We start from the raw sequence: 27,424 nt of genomic DNA, 5'->3' as shown, positions 1-27,424 counted from the left end.
GTAGATCTTACTCCTCAGTAAACTTTTGTACAGTTTCCATGGTTAAATATTAACTGGCTCTGTCTTGCCTGAGTTTGATCCCTGTGACACTATACTATAGAATTAGGAGTCTTAAAGTAAAAGCTATTTTGCTAATATAAGTGCTGCTATAGTTGAGTTTACTGAAGTCCCTTAGCTGTCCAATTTTCCACAAATGACTAACTTCTTACCAAAAAATGAGATAAGAAAGGATCACTTAACTGTAAGAGAAATAAAATACAAAGGGATGGAATTGGCTAAATTTCAATTAAGATTGAATAAACGTACCAGAAGTGTCGCTTGCAGGTGTCAGTTCCTGCATATGCTGTGCTCTGTTCAGCTCAGAACCAGCTGTTAGCAGTCTGAGGCGTGAAAACTGTCCTCTCCAAAATTAGGATGAAACATTTCAGATAATTGATGGTAAAGCATGTATGTATATGTAGAATGCAAGTGTGACAGATATACTGAATCTTAAATGTAATTGCTAAATTTTGGAAGCTGCTTGTTTAATATGGGGTGGGAGAGAATTTACAAGTCATTGGAAGAAAATACTGAATATCGCTTCTGCTTTATATGGGAAAAAAACCCCAAAATTTAACTTAAATTGACTCAAGAAATAAATAAATAAAAGGATTGCACGTATTAAATAAACAAGCAGTAAAATATCAACTACTGCTCCCCAAAAGGAGGCCGAGATGTTTTTACAGGATAGATTTATTCAACTTCCAAAAATAGATTACTCTCAAACTTATGGAAGCTCTTTCATAATAGAAAAGAAAGTGGATATTTGTCAACTTATTTTATGATATCAGTACATTTTGATACCAAATCAGTAAGAAAAATCAGAGAAACAAAGTTTCTCATTTTTATAAACTGTTACCTACCTTAACAATATTCTTAGTGGAGAAACATTAGAAGCACTCCCTTTTAAATGAGAGACACTTTAATGAGGTTAACTATCATCTATTCCAGTAAAATTGATACAGAGATCCAAGAAAGTTTAGATAAAAGAAATAAAGAACAAAATTTAACAGCTAGAATTTAATATATTATTTATAAAAGTCCTGCTAGTTATATAGAAAAAATACAGATAATTTGTAAAGAGTTCTAAATAATAGAGAAACCTTATCAACTTGACTAAATATGAGATTAATAAGCAAAAATAAATTTTATTTCTACATACCAATATTGACAATATAAAGATATATATTGTTTATTAAAACAACAAAAATTTTCAGCATATGTATAAAAAATAATAATTAATACAATTTGTGTTGGTTCAGGGACAAATAAACTGATCAAGAGAATATAATCTAGAGCCACAAAACTGATGCCCTGATATATAGAATCTTGATATATGTCAGGGTTTGTAATGCAGATCACTGGAGAAAAGAGTACTGTTTATTCAATAGAAGTGCTGAGACAATTTCTTATTCATATTGGAGTTAAAAAGAAAACGAGAGTGATGCTGTGCTAGTTTTCTGTTGTTGTATAATAAATTACCCAAAATCAGCAGCATGCAACAAAAGAATGTCACAGTTTCCATGGGTAAAGGGGTTAAGCACAAGTTAGCTGAATCTTCTTATGGAAGTCTCACTAGACTAACATCAAAGTGCTGGCCAGGGCTGTGATCTCATTAGAGACAGTGGGACCAAGCCCCCATGGTTGAAAGAGTTTATTTACTGGAGTTGCATGATTGAGGTTCTCAGTTCCTCATGGCCCTCCACTGGCCCTTGCTGTCTGGACCTCCTCACAGCACCACGGTGTGTTCTGGGGCAAACAGCAGAGAATCTCTGCTGATTTATTTTGTCTCTCACTTCCAGGCTTTCTTTAAAGAACTTCCCTGAATTGGCAGGCCCACCCAGGATAATCTCCCTTCTGATTAGCTTAAGTCAGCTAAATAAAAACATTAAATGCATCTGTAAATCTATAACATCCCTTATATGGTCTGTATAATGTAACTCATTTTGGGATTTATACCCCATCATATTAACCATGTAGGTTTTGCCTACATTCCAGGGGAAGTAATTATACAAGCTATCTACGTGGTTAGGGGTAATCTTGGGGGTCATTGTAGAATTCTGCTCACCATGCATACCTACTTTATACTTTCTATAAAAGTCAATTCTTAAAGAGTAATGTTTAAAGAAAATATCTTTATGACCTTAGATAATAGACCAATGCAAAAGTGCTACATATAATAGATTAACAAGTCCTACTTTAGTGAAATTAACCATTTCTTCTTATCAAAAGACAACACAAAAAAATGAAAAAGCAGGCCACAAACTTGAAGAAGATATTGCAACACACATAACATGTAATGGATTAGTATCCAGAATATATAAAGCTGATCTTCTCAACAGGTGAGCCAGGCTCAATTTTGTGTTACGAAAGATGCATTAGGAATGAGTTCAGGTAGAAATAAAATACTCATCTTACCTCTCTCTGAGACAGGGTAGGGCAGGGCCTGGGTAAAAACAAAAACAAAAACAAAAAAAAGAAAAGAATAAAAAATGTTCATTGCTTACTTCTTTGTGTCTGTTCTTTTCTATATGTGCTATAATGGAAAACTGTTGAGAATCACTGATAGAATTCTCTTTTAAAATAAATATTTTATTTATTTATTTTCACAGAGAGGGGAAGGGAGGGAGAAAAAGAGGGAAAGAAACATCAATGTGTGGTTTCCTCACACGCATCCCCTCTGCAACCTAGGCATGTGCCTTGAATGGGAAGCGAACCGACAACACTTTGGTTTGCAGGCTGGCACTCAATCCACAGAGCCACACCAGCCAAGGCTGATAGAAAGAATTCTTGCAATAAATAACAAGCAGACAAGCTGCCCAAGAGAAATTTAGCCAAAATATAAATAGTCATGTCACAGAAAAGAAAATGTAAATGACACATGAAAAGATATGCAACAATTATTAATGAAGAAAATGCAAAAAAAGATCACTCTTTACATACTCTAGATTGGTAGAAATAATGAAATCTAATGTATACACATTGCAAAAATTTAAATTAGTAAAATAATTTTGGAAAATCATGTGGCACAATATTATGAATTTGAATTTTTGTTTTATTATAAAGAAATTGTAGTCCTAAGTATATAACCTAGAGATATACTTGTATGTTTGAACCAAAAAATGTTTAATATTCCTGATAACCATGTTGATTATAATAGCAAAAAAAGAGAAACAACTTAAATCTCCATTGACAGGAAGTTATTCATTGAGAGTGTTTATATTTAACTCGGGTAAAACTGGGAAACACGTTTTCAATAGCCATGTAAATTGTATATTTCAATATTTTTTATCTATCCTATATTTAAACTTGGCTGAACAATTGCTTTAGTTAATATAAAATCACTTTTGAAAAGAGTCATAATCACAAATTTTTGTTATATAGCTTTTAAAAGCTAGGGTATGAAATATCTTATTTTTAGAATTTATTTTTATGATACCAAAGGTAAAAATAGTTATAATTATTAAAGAAATGCCTTTTTATTTATTTTCTACTAATAATGGTAACCTAAAACATTCATTTTCTTTGTCTCATGATGAATAATACTTTATTATAAATTTATTTTCACTCAAGAAATGATTGTATATAGGATAGCATTTATGTAATGTCGTACTGTATGATTCTTAATTGCATTATTCTTAACGTTATATTAGGTTCCTAATTTAAGAATTGCAATTTAATTAAATATGGAAATTTGCACTGGAGCATAAACAATGTGAATGCATGGGTATATTTTAGTAAATAATAACACTTAATTATTTATCATGATTTAGTATATTGTATCTAAGCCATATGTCTAGGGGGTCGCCTCCCCAGTGCAGCTCCCAGGGCTGGGGTGCCAGGCATGGGACACCAAGCCCTTGCTCCCCTGGGAGAGATGCCTGTCTGGGAAGATCCCTTCCTATTGTGTATTGCCATGACAGGGGTGAGTTTTTCTGTGAGAGAGTGCCTCTGCCTTTCCGCCCATCCGATGTGGTTCTTTATCCTTTTTTGTAGAGAACAGCAGTTCATCTAGATTTCAGAGTGTTTCCAAAGGGAAATTATCCATATATAGTTGTAAATTTGGTGTGTCCGTGGGAGGAGGGGAGTTCAGGATCTCCATATGTTGCCATCTTGGACTCTGGCCCCAATACCTTTAAAACTGGTGATCCAGATTCAAATTTAGCTGTACCATTTTTAAAGCTCTACTAGTTCATGGAAATAGCATACTCTGTGTTTTTTCATTTTAGCTTTATAAAAATATATGCAAATATATGGAAAACCACTCTCCACCTACATGTACTTTTTATAAAGCTTTCTTAAAGTAGATTTACATTAATCATGCTTCAAATACTTCATGTAAATATTCTATAAACAGAAGCTATGCCATTTCATTGAAAAAAGTATTACAGAAAGTACAATGCAGCAAATAAAATTTGTGTGATGATTATAATGAGTGAACTTGAGCAATAGTCTGATAGGATCTGCTGCCATCTATGGAATATCTGATGTAGAGTTTAAATATGTTTTCTGCCATTGCTTCCTTTTTGTTTGTATTATGTAATGCTATATATTTGAGATGTTTGTTTTTGTTTATTGCTAGGTTATCCAGATAAATTTTGAAGAATTTGATCTGGAGATTGGCTATGACACTTTGACAATTGGTGATGGTGGGGAAGTTGGAGACCCCAGGACAGTTCTCCAAGTGTAAGTTCTCAATCTTTTATTCTTGACTTTGCTTATGGCGTCTTTATGAACTTCTACTCTTATTATTTTTTATTGTTGCCTCACTATCACCAACAGAAAAAGCTTAGTAAGCTTAGTTATTATCATTAACCTATATATGGTATATTAATTAATCCTTCTTCAATGGGACTTAAGGTACTTCATCCAAACACAACTTCTTAGAATGTATTGACAGACAGGAGACTGTTGGAATTGTAGACCTAGAGTGAAATTGTGAAGTGGTCGATTGGGCCTTATTTTAGAAAATAGCTTTGCTCTCACAGAATTAAAAACAAACAAAAAACAGTGTAAAATTGATCCCAGACACCCAGTACTGATACTAAAGACTGGTCAGTGCTGCTCACTTATTGGTGGCAAACTCATGCCTAGCTGTCAAGATATGAAGCTAAGAGTTTATCAGTGGTTTGAAATTTGAAGCAATGAAACTTGAAAACGTGAACCAGAAATGAATGTCAGTTGTCTCAGGATTGAGATAGTTAAAATAGACTAAACATGGTTCTTAATGTGAGCTAAAAGGATGAATGTATGTTGGAAAAAAGGGAAATGTTAGGAACTTATTAATTACTGGATCTTTGAGCCATTTGTTCCAATTATCTACCTTGGATGATGGCAGGAAGAAATGTTACAGGGAATATATATTGTTTATTCTGCTATGAACTTCACAAGCTTAGGGTGTACTTTCTCTCAGAATTTCTTTCATAAATCTTGATTTGCAGTTCAGGCTTTATCAAGCCAATATTTCTCAAAGTGGGGCCTTTGGCATCACAATTACTGGGGACACTATTTAAAAATGTAGATTTCTGGACACCCGTACCTGAATAACTTAATTAGTGCATCTGATTTGGACTCCAAAGTCTACATTTTAACAGACTCACCAGGTAATACATATGCACACAAAAAATTTGAAAACTACTTATATAAATATTTAAAAAATATTTTCATCTTACATAACTTCTTCTAGATGTAATGCACTTATCACATATGTATATCTTTTTTGTTGATTGACTGAAGGTAAGCTTATTTTCATTTATTCTTTTATTTTTGCATCTTTTTTTCATTTTACAAGCTCTCTGTAATAAAGCTAGTGATATACCCTATGTGTACATTATAGGCCTCAGTATTATTCCCTCTTAGTTCTTATCTTCCCAGGAAAAAAATAAATAAAACTAAAACTAAACAAAAGAAAAACTCTACTTTTCTTAGCTGCCCTTGTGCATGCTTGACCTAAAGTTTAACCTCTGTCTCTCCCTGCAACATGGACACTGTTGATCAACCACAACTTCTTTGTCTATCTCTGTGCCTACTGCAGTTCCATTTTGTGCTTCTCAAAATAGGATGGATGAAAAGGTCAGCAATTTTTATATGATCTATGTGTTTGGTTGTGGTGCTGAAATTGTTTGTTACACTTTCCTTGCCCTTAAAAACCCTCAACATTCTCATCAGAATGATGAGCCTAGTAAGCGTTGCACTACGTTGGACTAATACCTTCTAGAAATAATGCGCAGTTCTTCCTAGATTTCCTTGTGATTTTATGCTTAGATTTATTGTGCTTTAATATTGAATTAGAAATTGTCAACCACAAAGATTATCTGATCAGTAGATGTATTTATTCGTTGTTGTTTGGAAAGTACAGGGTTTTAATGGACTGATAATTACATATTAAAAATATGAATTTGTGGTCTCTTTTGACAAACTGGCAACACTAGTCCTGGATTATCACATTGCAAAAGTCGACTGGAACGCTCTCCTTACCCCCTTTTAGAGAAGGTATAGGTTCTCCATGGTCACTAATTCTTGCATTGTTTTGCACTTGGGCTTCTGAGAACCTTTGCATTTGCCTGCCTGGACCTATAGCTATGTTTGCATATGACACTGGATACAACAAAAAATTTGGTTTTATCCTTAAATACATTCCTTAATTTCTTCTGGATAAAAAATCTATCTGTTCTTTTATCTGACATTTTATAAAAGTGGAAGTTTCTTGGCCATTAAAGATAGATATCAAATATGGTGAATAATTCTCACATTTTTTGAGACCTACATTTCTGTATGTTTGATAGATCACATCGTATACACTTGCGAAATGAAACTGAAAAATGTGTATGTGATGGGATGTATCTTTTTTCTGCTTAAGTAAGAGGACTGGATTTTAGGTTAGGATTCTTCAAAATATGGACAGGGAAAGGCAAGATGGCTAGTTAGTTCACTAAAAGGCCTTTGTCCTATGTCTGCCACAAAACAAAACAGTATCTCAGATTCTGATCAAATATTAGAAGTCATCTTATACAACTAACATCCCAGTTCACAGCTGATATATCCTCCTTTGGCTAATGCCTCAAAAATATGAGCTTATTTACATAATAAATTATAAACAGAAAAATTTATGGATACCTATTCATAGTAATTCAGTAAGACACAGAAGGAAGACATCAAAATTGTTACCTTACACACCCAATCATTAGAACTGGTAAAATGTGAAATAGTACATTTATTTGGATTAAGCAGTAACTCGCACAATCCCTGATGTTGAAATGTTAATAACAATATATTTGAACCATATGATTTACTATTTTCCAATGTTAAAAATTTTGAAGATAATTCTTCATTATGATATACCTGTTGATATTATCTTTACAGGACAAATTATGTTAATAACACAGAATGATCATGTAATATTATTTTCAAAAGAATGCCAACTTCCCAAATGGATTTCCCTGTATCATCAAATTCAGAGTTCACATTGAGCACTTCATCTCCAGTGGGAATAAAAACTAAAGCTTCAGTCTATGACCATCACTGTTGAGACTGTTCAAACAGTGGATCTAAGTTGGATTCTCAAAGTATGGGGGAGCTAAGAAAGAGAATTTAAAAAAACATTATATTTTAATAACCCTATGAGACTAACATTCATACTTATACAAAATTATTTAGATGCAGATGTTACTGTAATCATATATATTTTACATGTTCTTGCCAAACCTAAAGTAAGGAGGACTAGGGCAATAATCTTTGCTACACAATTTTTAGGTGCTGAGAGTCATACCAGTTTATATTTTAAATATAGTCATACATTATCAAAAAAACAAATTCTTTCTTAATCTAAAGAAGCCTTGTGCGAACATGCCACAGCCCTTCACTTTCTGCACACCTACTTCTTTGAGAATTTTGAACCCATTCTCATTTGACCTCAATAACTTCCTTTTCACACACACCCCCAAAAAATACAAACATTTTAATTAGTGTTTTTGCTGTCCTTTTTAAAATTCTCATCATTAAGTGCAGGTGATGCCTGTACTTCCCTTTATATAGCAAGGCAGGGGTGGGAATATGTTAAAATGATTTTTTAAATCCTGCATTGAATCAATAAGATCAAGTAAACCTGAGGCAAGAATCATCAGATAATTAAGTGAAAGAAATAGGCTTACAGCTGAGTTTTGAAGACAATTCCAAAGTGACCTGGACAGCATAAGACCAGATAAAGAACAAACATGTTGGTGGGAAGTGCCCTTGTGACCTGTGAATAGTCCAGTAGAAATAGCTGTATCTTACAGACTAAGTGGAGTTTTCTTCTGCTGCTGGTAGGAGAATGAGAGGACACAAGTTACATTTTTCCTTTTCCTGCATTCCTGTTTTCATCTTGTCCTTGGTTTGTGTAGCAGTTCTACTTCATCACTTGTTATAATCCCTTTACTCTGAGAAGTTATTTTTGAAAATATCTGCGTGATTCTGACTCTGTCTGTAACCAGGACATGCTCTTAAAACTTGCTTTCCTCCCTCAGGAACAAAATTGCACTTCTCTAAAAATCTCTCCCTTCCATGAGTAAGGATGATTCTGACAGAACTTACGTTGCACCTACCACCTAGTAGTGTTCAGATAAAAACTGCCTTACTAGCTAGCAGAGATTTTACCGAGTTGAAATTAGATCAAAAGCCCCTTCACATTCTAAGACTGTGATAAGAGAATTTACTAGATTTGTATCCACCAAACATACATACACATACACACAGTCATATAGCTGATATAAATTTGAGTGAGCCTGAAGCATATTTATTAGTAAGTTTAACTTTTTCAACTGTATGCCCACTTACTTTGGCAATAGAAGCTCACATATCAAATGCAAATGGAAGAGTAGAAATGCAAATGGAAGCTCACATATCAAATGTTTAAATATTAAAAGTATAAATCAAGCTACATGTTGTTAAATACAATATGTTCCACCCTTCTACCTTGACAAATATATTTCTATAACAACCTAGAAGGACAAGTTTGAATTCAGAGTTCTAGTACTTGTGTAATTTCCCTTTGGAAACATGAAGGCACAGAAACATGGGGTCCCAGCCCTAGCCTGTGGCTGGTCAAATTCTCTTTCCAGCACCAGCTCAGTCCTTCATGGTGCATGTGGACTTCCTGGTCGGCATGTGCAGACTGCCCATACATCCCTGAAAACACTGCCAGCGGGGCCTAGCGATTCATATAGGGGCCATGTGGCCCAGCCTAGGGAATATGGACCTTGAGTGCAGTACTGCATATGTGACATGGTAAATTTTAATTTATTAAAAAACCCCACTTGAAGGGAATTTATATTAAATAATGATCTTCTAACAGATAAAATTAGTTTCCATTTAGAAATTGTATTTAGCTATCATTTTACCCATCTGTGAAGCATTTTTTTTGCTTTTTCTTAAGTTTGATTCCTATGCTAGAGAGTGATTTTTGACAACAAATTATTTTTAAAATAAACTTAAACAATTTAAATAGCTGAAAATCAGAAAACATGGTAAAAAAATGAAGAATACACTCATCAGCAGAAAGCCATGAATATAATATTTGAAAGTATTTTGATTTATGAGGATAAATTCAGCCTATATATATGTAATTGTATAAGTTCTGATTAACTGAATAAACACAGAATAAATCACTTTGGTAAATATTTAACTAGGTACAGAACATTGTATTTAGGTCATAATATTGAATTAAACATTGGAAACTCATGGTGTTTTTGTTTCTCATTTTCTTTCCATGTTTAGCTTTCTAAAAGATAAAAGCAATTGTCATATCTCATAAAAAATTATAGTCCGTAAAGTCATAACATGTTGAACAGCTAAAATAATCCTCCCAAAAAAGGAATTATGAGAGGTTTTTAAAAAAACTCAATTTCTTTTCCCGAAGTACAAAGCACTCCTTTTCTGCAATTCACTAGTTTAAAAATAATTTAAGTGTGCTACCTTACTTCACCTTGAGCCTTTGGTTCCAAAGAAGTACTCATGACAAAGTTATCAGCAATAAAAGTATTAATAGAGAATCCCCTATAATTAGACATCATATGCAGTACTAAGTTCTCCATATACTTTTATCAGATGAAAATTCCTAAAATAATGCAAATTTAAACTGCAAACTGAAATTCACAATTGAGAGATTTTTTCCCTTCTGTTACTCACTGTATCATACCCTATTGCCCATTTGTAGCCTTTTCTCTCCCTGTAGTTCATTTTTTACTCTGATGAACTTACTTGAAGGGCATTTTTTTATTCCCACTTTGAAATGACAGTTTTCATTCCTGGCATCTTCATAGTGGTGTTGTAACTAGTGTCCATAGAGATCAGAATCTGAGTGTAACAGTTGATAATAATTCAGGTAATGGATATAAACAGTCATGTTACTATTTTACTGTTTTTTAAAGGCTGTTAACAGAACTTTAACTTTCTCACAGATTGTTTTCCATATGCTGTTTTCACATGAATATATAAATTTACCTGATAGTAGAAATGGATGTAGCACATTCGAGAGAGCTAATAGTTATGATAGAGCAGTTGCTGGCACTGCGTTCACTCTCAAGCCTTATTTTATATACATAAAGAGAGGAAAGATGTTGATTTATCCATATGTCCTTCTCAGTTGTATAGCATCCATTTGAGACAGGAGCACCTGCCTTGTATTATGTATGTGGTTCTCATTTCTTTTCCTCTCTTTTTCTCTTACATACTTTGCTGTTTCATTATTGGATACATGGTAACAGTGTAAAGATTAATTGAATGAAAACTTGTAAAATTAAGTTTTTTTAAAGTCTTTTAGTCCTAAAATACTACTGGAAATTTTATGAATATGCGGTGATATTAGATGATACAGTATTTTTTTAAATTTTATTTTATTTTTTCAAATACATTTGTCTCTGCCAACCCCCCACCACTTTCCCTTGCCCCCTCCCTCCAGACGATACAGTATTTTAACAAATATCTGGAAGGTGAAAAATGTTGTTTTGGATATCCAAACATTGTTCTATTTTATTACTTCAAAATTCTAATTTCTCCTGAAAAAATCAATGTACAATGTAAAATCTCATTCTCATATGTATTTTGGTATAAGCTAACAATAGTCTTCCCAGAGAACACTTCTTTTAATTTTAAACACACACACAGAGCACACAACTTTTGGGTTAACATAATTTTTTTTAAATAGGCATTTAATTTATTTTAATATTTTAATAAGTAATATCCATACTATATTAGTCTAAAAGATAGCTCAGTTTGCATTATGCTTATGGATTATTATATTCTCAGTTAATAGACCCTTATTTTGACAAGCTACTTTGTCAAATATATTATTTTTTAACTACTCAACAATTTACTCTTTCAAAATGTAGGTTCCAGCTCACTCCTTTTAGTATTAGTCTCCTATGAGTATTTGCCTTAAGCAAACTCTTCTATATCCCAGGAATTATACCTTCCCCACTTTTCTTTTATACTTCCCTCTCTTAATAATGAAAGTCTAAATACCAAGAAACACCTTTAGCTAATAAAACAAAAAGCTAATGAAGTATAGATATAGCGGCCAGGTGATATTTTCACAGGGACTATCACCTACTCATCTTGGATTTCTCAAACACATAACATTTGTTACCACTGTTGGATGTTGCATGAATTACAATGGGAGAAGAAAAATCACTCTACACCAAGAATGTAGACATGTAATCAGGAAGAATACCTTTGCAGACTTTGGCAAGGCCATGGCATGAACTGCAGAGAGCTAGGCAGAACTGCCTGGGTATGTTAGTCCATCTGGGCTACTATAACAAAAATATCATAGACTTGGATGGCTTATATACAACAAAAACTGATTTCTCACAGTTATAAAGACTAGAAATTCAAAATCACAGTGCTGGGAGATACGGTATCTGGTGAGAAGCCACTTTTTGGTTCATAAATGGCCATCTTTTTCCTATGTCCTCATATGATAGAAGGGGTTCTCTCTGGGGCCTCTTTTATCAGGTTAGCATCCCATTCATCTGCTCTCTTAACTAATTACCTTTCAAATCCCTTCCTCTGAATATCCTCACATTGGAGATTGTTTCAATATATAGATCTTTGGGCAGATACATTCAGTGTCTAATACTGGGGATTTCAACAACACTCAATAATGATGTCACATCCAGGAGAAACAAATTGGCAGCAGCAACTATCTTCTCATGTGGACAAGGTTCGATGTGTAGTTATTCAAATAAAGGGCTATTGGGCAATGATAACTCGGGCATGCTTTTGGAACTTCTGCGTTACTTTAGCCCACAATATGAAAACGTTGTGGATTTTTACTACTACCAACCAATTATAAAATATAGAGAGGATAATTTATTTTGGTGGTTCTTTATTATTTCTTCATTTGATTATCACTACATATTTCTTTCATGAAGAAACTGATTATTTGATTTTTAAAAATGTCAGTTTACTATTTTTATTCGGTTTGCTTTTTGTATATTTATTTTTGTATGAGTTGAATTGTCTATAATAAGCTAAAATATTTTTAGTTGATTTTTTTCCTTTTAATTAAGAATGTTAGCATTGTGGTAGACCTTTCAAAAGTGGTTATAGAAGAAGAAATTGGGAGGAAATATAGAAAGGAAATAAAATTAAGCTAGATTTCCTCCCATAAAAACTAAACATTAGAAGCACAGAACTTTGTTAGAGTGCTAAATATAATATAAAATGATGTACTTACAGTTGAATACATAATGTATATGCAAAGTTCCTGACTTTCAAATTATCTTTCCTAAAAAGAAATGTTGATATAGAAATTTTTGGTATATATACTAAGAACAAAGAAAATCACCCACATTATGACTTTGAATTAGCAAATAAATTAAAACTTCTAAAGCCTAAGTCCATAAATGAACTAAAAGATACAATTACTGACTATTCAGTTACCTAAATAAGCTAACATTTATGTGGTCCCATCACATAAAAAGTAGTGCTTTATATACTTTTATTTTAAAAACTCTATATTATTACTCCAATATGTCAATCTAGTTTCTATTTTGCCTTTTTTTCCAGCATTACTGAGGTATAATTGACAGATAAAATTAGAAGATATTTAAGATATTTAAATGCCATGATTTGATATAGGTATTCATTGTGAAATGAACCCCCCATTAAGTCAAGGGACACATCCTTTACTTCACAGTTACTTTGTTTTTGTTGTTGTTGTTTATTTTTTGTGTGTGAGAACATTTAAGTTCTACTCTCTTAGCAAGTTTCAATTATACAACACAGTTATCAGCTATATTCACCACACTGCGCATTAGCTTCTCAGGCTTATCCACCTGACCACTGAAAGTGTGTACACTTTTACTGACCTCTACCTGTTTCTCTCACTCCCCAGCACATGGCACCTGACTTTCTAGTCTCTGTTTCTATGAGTTCAACATTTTTTTTTTACATTCCGCTTGTAAGTGGTACGATGAACTGTGTGTCTTTCTTTGCCTGGCTTATTTCACTTAGTGTACTACCTTCCATGTTTATCCATGTTGTTGCAAATGACAAGATTTCCTTTTTTAGGGCTGAATAATATCCCTCTGTGTATGTGTATCCGTATGAGTGTGCATCTGTGTATCAATCACCTTCTCTTGATCCATTTGTCTGTTGGCAGACACTTCGGTTGTTTTTGTACCTTGGCTATTGTAAATAATGCCACGGTGAACATGGAAGCACAGATATCTCCCTGAGATAATACGTTTTTAAATACAAACCCAGAAGCGGGATTTTTGGATCATATGGTATAGTTTTAATTCCTTGAGGAACATCTGTACTATTTTATAATGACTACACCAGTTGACATGCCCACAACAAGGTGCAGGGCTTCCTTTTTCCCCTCTTCTTCACCCACATGTGTTACTTCTTGTGTTTTTTATCATAGCCATCCTAACATGTGAAGTGATAGCACTTTCTTAATGTCACCCTACTAGAGATACTTCAGGGATTTTTTTAAATCTAATTTTTCAGTCATCCTCATGTTTAGTGAATTTCGTGTATCCAAAGTGAACATAAAAATCACCCTTGATAGCACTGTATTAGAGAAAGAATACTAAATGTATTTCCATAAAAGGCAAAAATTACATATTTAGGTGATACAAAAAAAAAAAAGTTGTAATGAAGGACTACAGTTGTTACTTCTAATGGATATACCCGTATGCCTAGAGTGATTATAAAGAAAATTGTTCAAACTAATAGAAACTTAATATATCCTGTCCTTTATTTCATATTGTATTTGAGTGCTTGATGGATATTTCTGAGTGTCCCTATTTAGGGCCTTTTACTCTTTTATTCCAGTGTTAAGGAACTAACAAGGAAGATTAGGATGCATTTTGAACACTGAAGTTACTCTGCCTGTTAATAAACACATTTAAAAAGTTTTTTTTTAAAGTTTATAGATCATTGGTTCAAAAAGATGTACTAAATATATTAAAACTATTTGAAGAATTTTCTAGAAGAATCCAATAAATTTCCCCTAAGTTCTCATCAATAACATAAGAAACATTACATTTACAAGTTAATCTAGGCCCTTAAGTAATTATTCTATCTTTCTACGTAGTTTTTCCCAGACAGGAAACACAAAGATACCCACAAGCATGATTTAGTATTATTATGAGGCACCTATTTAAAAATATGTATGGAACTTCCAGCATTTAACTCTAATTGCTGTAAGTCTTGAGACAAACCAAGCCAATGGGCCATTTTTTACATGGGTAAATCAATCATTATAACAGTCCATTAAATCTCCATGAATAATAGATACCCACTTTTATTTATTTATCTATACTTGGGCTGTAGAGAAGTTATATCACAAAGTTAATCAAATAACATTAGATCTGTCTGCTACAGTCTTGATCTGTTAATGGTAGATTTCTGTCTGCCTCCTAATTAGATGAAATTCATTCTGTACTATTCTTCCAATCAAACCAATTAACAAAACTGCTTTTTTGTGTCAAGTTTAGAGATTCAATATCTAGATGTATATTAGCTACTTTATTTTGGTATTAACAAAATAGGAAGAAGATGGTTTCACTTTAACTCTGCCGATATCTGGATCACTGGATTTATGAGTAAAGACCACATCAATATTTGTGTAAGAGGAAAATCACAGCATCCCAGGAAAACTGTCAGGGAAGACTTTTCTTTTAAGACTGTTTATAATAGAAGCCAGAACTATTGCATTAGCGTCCAACTATTGAAAAAAAAAGTCTAGACTATTGCAATAGGAACGAGAAACTAAACTCAGCTCTGCTGAGACAAAAGTTGGGGTGGTTTTTAAACACTGGGCTGAGCTAGAGAAAAAGTACTAGAGAATTTTAGGTAGGAGAATAATCAGTGTTAATAAGCCATTTGCGCTTTCTGAGAGCCACCCATAAAAGTTGGGTTCCTACACTCCCACAGAGACAGAATCAGGAGTCTGTCTCCTTTGATTACTATATTTCAAAGGGATAACTCCCAAGTCCTTGAGAAAGACATTCCTGGGTTGTAGAAATTTTACAGCTCAAAGGACAGAAACAAAATTTATAATTGCAAGGTTTCTAAAGTAAATGTTCTAAGACAAGGTCAGAGAGGAGTCTGTAGTCCAGAAGAAACCCCTCATAATGTTAAACTCCTCTAAAGCTGAGGGGAATGTGAAGGCTCTCTTGGCCATTAGGAGTACAATTTAGAGCTGTCCAGAAATAGTGATTGTGGGAAATATTATTGGGAGTACAAAAAAAAAGGTAGTGTTATAAATAAATGTTTGTTTTCTAATTAAATGTGATTTTTAAGTAATTGAAAAAGAAAACCACTACTGTGAATCAGGCAGTAAGGCAGTCAATGAGAATTGTAAGTTTGGTAGAATAGCTTTTCCAGTTGAGTTCAGTGCCATTATCAGTTGCTCTAGAAAATTTAGGTTTCAAGTCCTTTGTGGGAACCCTAGGGTTTTTCTTTCCCTTTGACAGCCGTATGGGTTAGCCTGCCAAATATAAGTTCAAAGGGAAAAATATAATGCTTGCTTGCAGGAGTTCTCATTTTTCACAAGGTTAGCAATAAAGTTATAGGCTATTTTAATCTAGTCTATTGCTATATCTTAGCAAATGAGTTTGATTCAACTTATGGAAATCGGCAAACATTTGCATAATTACTAGATGACAGTGGAAATAAGATGACTTCCTCTTTCTGATTCATTATGCTCTAGTATCCCCAAAATAGAAAATACATAAGTTAAGAGAGGCATTACCTTACCACAGCCAGCATCGGCATCTGAAGAGGGAAAGACTTCAGACCACCCAGACATGATATACCCACAACTAGACAAAGTCTCTTACAATCCACAGGCATTAATTCAATGAAATCCAAAAGCCACCAAGTGGCCAGTAACGTTGGTGGGGGAAGACTGCCCACTTATACCTAGGGAACGTCTTGTAAAGAAGTCACTAACAAATTGCCCATATCTTTAATCGGTTTTGAGTAACTTCACCTTTTAGATACACATAGTTGGAGTCTAGTGCCTTTAAAATCTCCTTTTTCTTAGATGATTATGTTGATGACCTAACATCAGTAACCAAGAAATGAGAACTGCCGGCACAGCAATGGTTCCATTGGATTATCCCCGTAATTTAGTAAAGTTTATTTTAGCCCCTCTTTCAACTTTCTTCTGCAATGTGCATTTTTTTTTGGAAAATAACAAAAATTGCTTGTCATATTAAAGGTAAGCCTTCTCAGTTTGAAGTCCGCCTCACTGAACAGCCGCTTTTACAGCTCCGTCAGCAAACACATCCCATTCGGATGTTTTCCTGTGAGCTCTACAACAGAGGACTGGTCTGAGCAGACAGATGTATAGCCTCTCACAAATCAGCTGTCAATTTCCTGTGAGATATTTTATTTCCCCTCCAAGTAAAGAATCCTGTATTTTTCCAAGTTTCCTCTGTTTCATGACAGACATCAAACAGTATTACACACCCATGTTGCAATTCTCTTGTAACTGCTGTTGACTAGGCTGCGTTCAGATCTTTACAAGAACTGCAATTCTTGTTGCTCCTATTGACTAGGCTGTTGTGCCAGTTTAGTTCTAGGAATAATACAAGCTTCCAAAATACAGGACATCACTATCGTGTAGAAAGCTATTATTTGGCCACTTTTATCCTAAGTCCATGATCTATCAGAAAGCATTATTAAATGGGCATTATGAACAAGAATATCAGATGAATCAGGTCAGGACCTACTGTCTTATTCTATTCTTATTATACAGTCATGATCATCTATTGGATCAGGATGTGGTAAGAGACTAACAAGATGTAGGAGACTGAATCTCCCAAGCACAATATTGGGATTGGATAATACCGCTCGTTCATAGCCAGTCTGATAGCATACTCATGTAATCTATATCTTACGCACCTGTAAGATAGCTGTCACAATACACTGGGTATGAAGATAAGTCAAGAGACCAAAGGTAAGGGTTTCAGTCTTTTTTAAAGGCAGTCTGCCGCTGTCACCGCATCCCAGTATCCAGTGTCATGGCTGCCAGAAGAGCCGCAAAATACATTTTTGATGTGTGGCCTAATACCACATTTTGAACTTAAAATTCCAAGAGTAGCATCTTTATTTTCATTAAAAAACAAGTAGAAATGCTTTACAAAATTTAGAATGCCGAAAACTGAGACCATAGTGCATTTTTGGCCACAGGCCTCTTCAGAATGTACAGACTTGATCCGAAGAGCTGAGGAGCTATCATGCATTTGCTTCATCACAAGTTCTTACCACACTGCACAAGCTGGACTCCATTCTCCACGATGTCCTGCTAGTTACCAACATGGTCCAAGTTGGTTTCTGTTGTAACAGGGCATTTCATCTGTAAAATGGGCCAACTCTTTAGGGCCTCAAAGACAACAAATTCTCTAAATTTTTCACCTCAGTTTAATAATAATGCTATTTATCTAGTGAGGCATTATGCTCTGTGAAGGGAGGATTGTAACAAGGACAAGGCATCAGGTTTGCTTTGCTCTTTAGTTTTGGACTCTGCCAGTAAACCATCTATATAATGAACACTTACACATCCTGCTGGTGAGATAGCTTCCTCTAAGTTTTATTTTATAAATGACTAGAGAAATATAGGAGAGCATTGAGACTCTTGAGGAATCCTTTGCCATAGATATGGAACTTTTTATAAGTAAAAGCAAATGAAAATTTAGACTTGTCCATTAGAGGAACAGAACCAAAAAAAAAAAAAAAAAAAAAGCAGAGCACAGATAAATTACAGAAAAACTTTACAGAGGATGGTATCAAATTTATAATGGTCCAGTGTAAGGAACTACAAGTGTTAATGGAACCATGAATTTATTTCCTTCTTCAAGATCTTGTATAAAGGTCAGCCTTCTTTATCAAATTTGCCTTCCTTCTTTTGAATGTTTGGCAGTATGAGTATTACAGGGTGAGTGCCCTTTTCATAATTATTTCTTTTTCTAATTATTTTTACAACTGCTTTTATTTCTTCTAATTCTTGAAAAAGGGTTTGACCCATGGCCATTGCTGATGCATTCAATATGCCATTTCTACTGGTTCTACATCTCAGATTAAACCTAGTATTCCATATTATTCCAAAGTGATACATTGATTTGTTTTTGCTCAAGGAAACTGAACCAGCACTGTGTGAGGCTGCCACTCTCTGTGCATCCCTCTCCTTTCAGTAAACAAATCAGATGGTTTTTCCCAAGGGCATTCCCTGGACCCTCCATATGGAGTATGCAATATGGTGGCCATAATTGCGCAGGAGGCCTTTCCACAATGGGTTTACATGAAAAGTAAGAAAACATGTTTCTCATTCTCAGGCTTTGCCTGGGAACCACAGGAGGAAAAAACAAAACAAAACAAAAACCCCACGAATATAAAGCTTATTCAAAATACCAACAACCAATTAGATGAAAAGAGAAATTTCTAGGCAAATTTCAGAATAAATAGCACCAGTATCTGCCAGAAAAAGCAAGGATATGTTAACTTGAAAGTTACTGAAACATATATTTTACAAGTTCCAACCTCTGAGATTCTCCCAGTGAGTTGTAAACTATTTATTAATTGTGTCCCTTCCTGATTTCCTGTTTCTGCAATCATCTGGAATCTCTTCTCTCCAATCCCTGTTCCAATGCCCCGGCTTCTTGCAATAGTGAAGCTTCCTCCTTAGCTTCTTTTCTAGATTGGCCAGAATGGAGGTTATTCCCTTTAGCCAATATTTATAAACTCAACAGTAAACACAGCCATTTTTAACTTCTCTTTATCCTTCATGTTCTTTAAGATTGTCTCAAAACTGAATAACTGCTGCTAAGATTTGAGGAACAGTCTGTCCTTGCCATTCTGCCACTTTTTTCTTAACTTAAGCTCAGCTAGTCAACAAGAGAGCCAAGGTGAAGGTGGATAGGAGCAGAGGATGATGTTGATCTGCCCCTGGATCCATGCAAGCAAATTTTCAGAATGTCTCAACAAATTGCTGATGGAAATAATGGGATATTGCCTTCTTTGGAATATAGCACTGCAGTTTCTCCAGCTCATCGTCACAGGAAAGCTCTGAGCAATCTGTTTCAATGGGTCTCCCACGTCCTGAGTTGTACATTTGTGGAGGGTGATGAATAGTTGGCTACTTCCTGATGTGGTGGGTCATTTTCTGCTCCTCAATAGGCTTGTGACATCAAGCGAGCGAAGTCTGCTGGTTGCAGAGCTTCACACAGTAGCCCGTGCACACACATAAGCATGAGCGTCTGAATTAAAAATGCTATGAAGGATGTCTGCAAACTTCTGGGAACTGGGGAAAGCTTTCATATGAATAACATCAGCCAGCGGCAATGCTAGGTAGATCTCAAAGGCATCGGTGTCGCTGGTGATCAAATAAGCGAAGCTGGTTTTCCTCACATTTTAACAAGAAAAATGTGCACTTATATGGCTTTTTGGCTTTTTCCTCGTGTTGGTATAGTCATCAACATAAAACTCTTAAAAAATTTGCCTCTTTCCAAGTAACTAGGGAAACTGATTTGCATCATGTTGCCTTTGTAGAGGAATTGATCTTTCCCATGAGTTCTCAATTATTCCCTAAATTTATCCATTTATAATCTCTGCTTTCCTAGACACATGATGTATGGAGAAGATCTGCTGAGATACAGCATGAGCTCAGTGTTAGGATATGAGGCGTACAAGCAGGTAATTCATTACCAGCTAAAGGAGTTGTGTCCTCATCCTTCTTTGAAGAGAAATCTGCTAACAAATGGAACCATATATCTAAAAAATCACAACTTTCCTCTTCCCAGGATGTATTTGAGGCTAGAGAGGATAAAAAGGTATAGGGGAAGCAGAAGAAGTATAAATAGCAAAAAAAAAAAAGGAAGAAAAAGTTTCTGTGAAAGAGCAAGTACTTTTAATTCTCACATTCCCTCTTCCATTCTTCTCCTTCCTACTGGCTATCCAAATCATTTTTAACTTTCCTCTTAGAATAATATCCATCCAATAATACCAGTAATTGTTTGCTTAGAATGAGGCCCTTCCCAAACCCTCCCATATCCTCAAAGGCCGGGCTCTCATGTGTATTTCAAACATGAGACGGGGGGTTTAGCTGTTCAAGGGAGAGCTGCCAGCAGCATTCCTGGCTTCCCATAGTTTTCCTCCGTCAAAACGAGTCATGATCCTGACGGCATTTTAGAGCCCAACGTCCCCTTGCTTACTCAAATAATAAAATCTCCACCTTGGAGAGGATGATTCGTCCAGCTAGTATTCCAAAAGAGCAGAGCGCTAGAAGAGAGACTTTGTTTGCTTACAGGACTCTTATGCCCACAAGACCTTCAGCTGGTCCACACTGTTCAGGAATCTACCATTTGTATCCCATCGTCATCACCAAATTGCTGAGGAAATACAAGTCAAAATTAAGTCTTTGCCAACCCAGTGAACTTTCTCCAGCAAATGTAGAAAAGAATAAATGGGTTTAATACTAAATAAGCATTAAACCAGACGGATACACATCATAGGCAATCTGTTAAGGAGATTGCTTAGAGAAGTAAAACTCACCTCTGTGTGTAGTCAGGCAAATACAGTCTATTACAAACATGCTCATTGTTCTTATCAAAAGGAGAAACACAACCTCTTTCTTTATGACAAGCAGGAAGTTATATCACAGAGCTCTGTGGCTAAACTTAAATTCCCACAGAAACAGGGAGACAGGGTGACATCCTCCTGGATGGTTACATTTCTTTCAGAGAGAGGGTCCCAAAGCTTCCAAGAAAAACATTCATGTTGTGGAAAATTGGCAAGAGGCACATTTAGCTTAAAATATTCCCATCCATATGAAAGTAACAGATGCCATTTATAATTTAAATTTTCTAAAGGAAATGCTAAACAAAATGGGGGATTTGTCTTTCTAGTGTCAGGAGAATTATTATTTTAATTACCCTTATTTTTTAGGTTTATGTTAACTTTCACACCACAAATGAGTGGGTAACTAGGTAGAATTGTGGCCAAAAAGAAAAGAAGTTCGTAAGGGGACATTAGTTGTTCCTTATGAACTGACCAAATCACCACACTAGATGTTTTGTTTGGTAACAGTTCTGACTAAAATGGACATGAGGATATAATAAAAAGAAAACAAAATCTTCACTTATAAACACCTTTTATTATCTTTTGTGAGATGGATTGTTAGCATGTTTGATGTAATGTATCTCATGCACTAGCTACAGTTTCAAGCTCTCCTGCCCATTTCATTCTGGGTTTATTTTACTTCCTGTCATCTCTAACTTGAGTTCTCACTCTTGTCCATTGATCTGGTTTTCTACTGTAGCTCAAAAGACCAGTATGCATTAACTAGCCAGTTTGAAAATTGAAAGTTCACATACCACAATGTTTAATTGCAAGGTGTTTTCAAATAGGTGATAGTGTGTGTGTAGATATATACATACAGATACACACATATATTACAAAGGAGAGCTATGTGTGTGTATCTTTTATATTATAATAATTTTAAATTTGCTTTAAAATTTAAAAAAAAAGACATAACTACAATCTAATATGTTACAATATCTTGTAGGGTCTTTATACTGTAACATTCACAACTTTCCTCAATCAGGTATAATCCTATAATTAAATAATAATATGTAACTGAGTTTCTTTGTGATAGGTTCACAGAAATTCTGTAACACTGGACACCGGTGCTGTAGCTACAGTGCTCACGCAGCCGCCCACTGATGACACATCACTGTTTTGGTGGCTGGCATTTTGCTGCCATGGTCACTGCAAGGATGTGTCCCTCCATGTTGCCCTCTCCTGGTCTAATGGTAGTATAGTCTCTATCCAAGAGATGTTCTCAGAGAATTCTTATTATGAAAGGAAACTTTATATACGATGATGATGATGATGATGATGATGATGATGATGATGGGTTTTTTTTGGTCCCAGTATTTATTGTCAGTGCTTAGGTGACTAAGCAGAAAACTAGTGGGTACAAATAAGTAAGTCATTAAAACCGTGTGTATACATTGCTCTTATAAATGAAAATATTACATTCTGATTTATGTTACTGGTTTCTTGTGACATGGTTATGATCCATATCCGAAAACTGGGTATACTCTGGTAAACCAATGTAAAACAAGTTTCAAAACTGGTTTAAAAAACAAGCTGAGAACAAGACGATTGATGGTGATAGGATATCTCATTCAAGAAACCCTCATCAAGAGAAGTAAAAGGAAGTCAGAGATAACTGAGGTGATAATGAACAAAAAAGAAAAGAACACTGAATGTTTAACTGTGGAGGAAGGGACATGGGCAAATTATAAGGTTTGAGAAATCTTACAAAGTTCTTAAATGAAATGCCCATGAAAAATAAGTTTCTCATGTTTTGTCAACACAATAGTCAAACATTATTTCTGATGTCAACTGAGAGTGGATAGCTCCCTGGACCTTCCTATTTCCTTACACAATTGCTTTAGTTCTCTGACTCATGCCTTCTCCTTGTTTTAAAATGTAACTGTTTCAAACAAGGGATGTATTTGTGTTCCCTCATCTTAAGTGGATCATTTGTATTTCTAAGAGTAGTGTTATCCAAAAACAAACAAACAAACAAACAAAAAATTATTTGGGCATTAAAACTGGGAAACTATTTAATAAATGTTCTGTTAACCTTCTATGTTAAGGTCCTATCCATAGTAATAATAGGTCATTTTTAAGGATCCTCAAAATTTTGAAAACTACATCAAATACGTGCTGTTACTGTGTATTTCATCATGATCAAATAGCCATCTTCCAGCTGAAGTCAAAAACTCAGAGGTGATAAGTAACCTATCCAAAGTCCTACAGGTGGTGCAGGAGCAGGCAGGTGATTCAAATCTAGTTGGTCCAACTCTAAAGCCTGTATGTTACCTTCCATCACATGACACTGTCTTTTCCAAAATGCACATATGAGTGATGGCTATGGACAGTGAACTCCAAAGAAAGGTACACACTGGCTACTATCTATTATTTTGGCTCCACGGGTTTCTCAGAGCAGCAAGTTTTCCTGGACTTTGGCCATCTGTTAACTGAAAAAAATTATGTGCTGCGTGATATTTTGGCAGCCCATCAGTCATTCTGGCATCTTTATACCAATAGAACATCCTTGTAATCAAACTATTACTAAGAATAAAATGCATTTAAAAACGAGTAAAAAGACATAAATACACTCACCCGGAATTTAACCAAAATTAAGTTTGTTCTAACTTCTCTAGCAAAAATGTTCAAAGGGTTAGACATATCAAACTTCACACACATGCAAAAATAATCACCAAACACATTCAAAAGAATTCACTAACAACTAAGTAACTAATCACCCTACAAATACAAATACCAATTTAATGCTTAACAAACATTTTAATTCATAAGCTCCAACTTTTTTTTTTAAACCTTTACTGTTTTTAACTATTGGGTCTGTAGCACAGAGGGCTGAGTTGTAGGATCAGTCAGTTGATTCCCTGGGGTCACGTTGAGACGCCATGAAGGGTTCGGCTGGGCCCCTCTCTGATGGTAACTAGCACCATCATTTGCTGCAGTGGTCTGACCTGACCACTTGTCATGGGGCCTGAACTGTAACTTTCTGAGCCTGGGGTAGCTGGCTATGGGGTAGTGCTAAAACAATCGGTAAACCAGGCTTGCTCAAAGTTGTTAAAATTAACTTCTGTCCATCCTGTTTAAGGGTCTGATTGCCAAGTGTAAGATCAGATATCTGTGAAACTTTGTTTAAAATAATCTGATGGGCAGATACAGTCACAGGAGTCTTAGCACCAAGTTTTTGAAGGCCACTGGAAATGCTGGTTTCACTCGTATTAGAATCTTCTTTAGTCATTGTGGTATTCATTGCAACGGCCTTAGTGTGGTTACTCTACACTGTGATAGGTTCCGTGGAAATGGCCGTGGCTGTAGAGTCACCAGTAGAATTTGTTTGCAGTTCTGTCTCCATGGGAATCGGGGGTGAAACAATAACAGCCTTAGCACCATCATCCTCCCCTAAAGCTGTACCAGTGTCCATTATTTCCTCTGGAAGCAAACTATCCACCTAAGCCGGCACCACCTCCAGGATCGTTCTCTTGCTAGAAAGTTGTTCAGGCGCTTGCTCGAACGACAGTTCCGTAGAAACAGGCTGAAACAAGCGTTACCACCCAACCTAATCACCGTCCCTGTGCACGTCCCTATATAAACTTTAAACTTTATTACCTCAGCCCCAGCTGCATCCACTCGCACTCCGCTGGGCTAAGGCCTGGCCTGCCCCCTTCCCGTGTACCTTGGGGACATTAGGACATCGGGCTGGTGGGCTTCACCAGGAAAACGGACACAGACGAAGATACCATAAAATGGGCGTAGGAAGAAAGGGGTGGCGGGCCGCAGGGAAAGGAGGGGCTGGCACAAAATTATACAACAGCAAAACCATTTCCCAGAAACGCAAGGCTGGCACGCCCGGCTTTCAGGCCACGCAGTGTGTGGGCCGACAGCCGAGGGACCCCATACTCCAGCCCGCCAGGCGCGGGGCGCTCCCTGGTGACAGCCGCCCTCCCCGGCTCGGAAGGGGAGGGGCTGTTAAGTTCTAATGTAGTTTTCCAGCTATCCTCGTGGTTATAGCAATAAAGTAGGTAAACATGGTAATTTCTTATTTTAAAAGTCAGCATCACTAGCCATCAGAGAAATGCAGATCAAAACCACCATGAGGTACCACCTCACACCGGTCAGAATGGCCATCATAAACAGATCCTCAAACAGCAGGTGCTGGCGAGGCTGTGGAGAAAAGGGAACCCTAGTCCACTGTTGGTGGGAATGCAGACTGGTGCAGCCACTGTGGAAAGCAGTGTGGAATTTCCTCAGAAAGCTGAAAATGGAACTGCCTTTTGATCCAGTGATTCCCCTGCTGGGACTATACCCTAAGAACACCAAAACGCCAATGCAAAAGAACCTATGCACCCCAATGTTCATAGCAGCACAATTTACAATAGCCAAGTGTTGGAAGCAACCTCAATGCCCATCCGTAGATGATTGGATCAAAAAGTAATGGTACATATACACAATGGAATACTACGCAGCAGAAAGGAAAAAAGAACTACTAAACTTCGCGACAGCATGGATGGAACTGGAGAGCATTATGCTAAGCAAAATAATCCAGCGGGTGAAAGACAAATACCATATGATCTCACCTATAAGTGGAACCTAACCAACACTACAAAGATACAAGGAAAATAAGACCAGCAACACTGAAAGGAAATCAACAGAAACAAGAGGGAAAGGGGGGGGGGAAGGGAAGGGGAAAGTCAAGGAACATATAGCAAGGACTCATGGACAAAACCAAAGGGGAAGAGCTGAGGGAGGGAAGGAGGGAGGGGGCAAGGGAAAGTGGTGGGGGGGAGGCAGAGACAAATGTATTTGAAAAAATAAATTAAAATTAAATTTTAAAAAAAAGTCTGTATTTTTAAAATGTAATTTAGCATTCTCTATATGAGTATTTCACTCACCAGGAAATTCATTTTTCTCTTTCTAACCTTGGTAGCCGTTTCTCCCCAAGATCTCATTTACCGTCCTCCTTTTATCTGACCTTTGGCTTTGTTTCAAGTATGTGGCCACAACATTTTTAATGACAGAGGAAACATGCAGTAATTTCCCTTGTTAGGGTTATAAAATTGAGCATTACTGGATAAGATTATTGATGCATAGATTTAGTGATGCTATATGAAATTAGCAGCATGTTTTTAAAATAAAAATATTTTCAGGAAACCATGTGACATAGCTAGCCTAACATCAGTATTTCAAAGGGTTATGTTATATTACTTGACATTTTATTGTTCTTCACAATGCTTAAATATTTTTTACAATATTTCTTCAGAACAGAGTTCTGTGAAACTTGAAAGGTTAAAATGAAGTGCATTCCTGCTGTTATTTTTTTAAGCTTAAAGATTTTTATAAATCCTTTTTTTCCCTTTTCAGTTCAAAAAGAAATATACAATTCTCTGATGATCTAAAATTTAATATGTTGCCTCAGGAATATGAAAGATCTAGCCCAGTTAAACACATTAAATGGTACTTGTTTATAATAAACTTGATCACTACGTCACACTGTTTGTTCTATCTCATCAATGCATAGTCTTGTAAATTTATCTGGCAGTTGCTTTTTTCTAACCAGGAATGTATTGAAAAACATGTCTTTCTCATAATTTGCCTGCAGAGGGTGTTTTAATAACCCATTGCTCTCTTCTTTGACCATCTCCTTTTAGGCTGACTGGGAGCTTTGTGCCAGACTTGATAGTGAGCATGAGTAGCCAAATGTGGCTGCACCTGCAAACCGATGAAAGTGTCGGATCTGTTGGCTTCAAGGTTAACTACAAAGGTAATGGTGAATTGCTACTATGGGAAATATGGTATCTGAACACCACCAGAGAATACTTTTAAATTCTCATTTAATGGCATCTACAAAATAAGTTTTCCAGAACACAAGTAAGAATATATTTTTAAAAAAATGCTTTCCGTCTTAGGTTACTACAGATGTTTATTTCACTTTTCTTTACGGAAAATAGTCTTTGTAAATGTGCCTATTTTGCATGCATCATGTCTCCCCCAGTCCACGATCTGTCCCTGTGCTTTAGTCACACTGGACTCCTAGCCTTTCCCAGGACAGACAGTGCAGTTTTATACACTTCATGAAGGTTTCCTGGCGAAAAAACAAAAACAAATAAAAAGCCACTATACTAATTATTAAATGCTTAAATAACAAGTAAAGGGCTTCATTTCTCAACGAATTGCAGGTAAATGTTTTGTTGTAATCTATTACTAATACTCTCAGAACAAATACTCAGTCTTATTGTTTAGATTATTAACTCCTATGTAACTCATAGACCACAGATGTGTG

At 35.6% G+C, this 27,424-nt stretch overlaps 1 protein-coding gene across 3 annotated transcripts in view; it reads left to right on the top strand.

Moving 5' to 3' along the window:
* The window catches only part of CSMD3 (CUB and Sushi multiple domains 3), a 929,671-nt gene that overhangs the window by 464,409 nt on the left and 437,838 nt on the right, over positions 1-27,424 (top strand). For all 3 annotated transcript variants that reach the window (XM_054590414.1, XM_054590413.1, XM_054590412.1), the window contains 2 exons: positions 4,622-4,725; positions 26,793-26,905. In XM_054590414.1, coding sequence (XP_054446389.1) covers positions 4,622-4,725; positions 26,793-26,905 — 217 coding nt within the window. The remainder of the gene's footprint in view (positions 1-4,621; positions 4,726-26,792; positions 26,906-27,424) is intronic.

The sequence above is a fragment of the Pteronotus mesoamericanus genome, unplaced genomic scaffold, assembly GCF_021234165.1.
Source record: "Pteronotus mesoamericanus isolate MK-2021 breed Mesoamerican mustached bat unplaced genomic scaffold, CSHL_Meso_final scaffold_174, whole genome shotgun sequence".
Classification (NCBI taxonomy): domain Eukaryota; kingdom Metazoa; phylum Chordata; class Mammalia; order Chiroptera; family Mormoopidae; genus Pteronotus; species Pteronotus mesoamericanus.
This window is presented reverse-complemented; position numbering and strand designations above follow the sequence as displayed.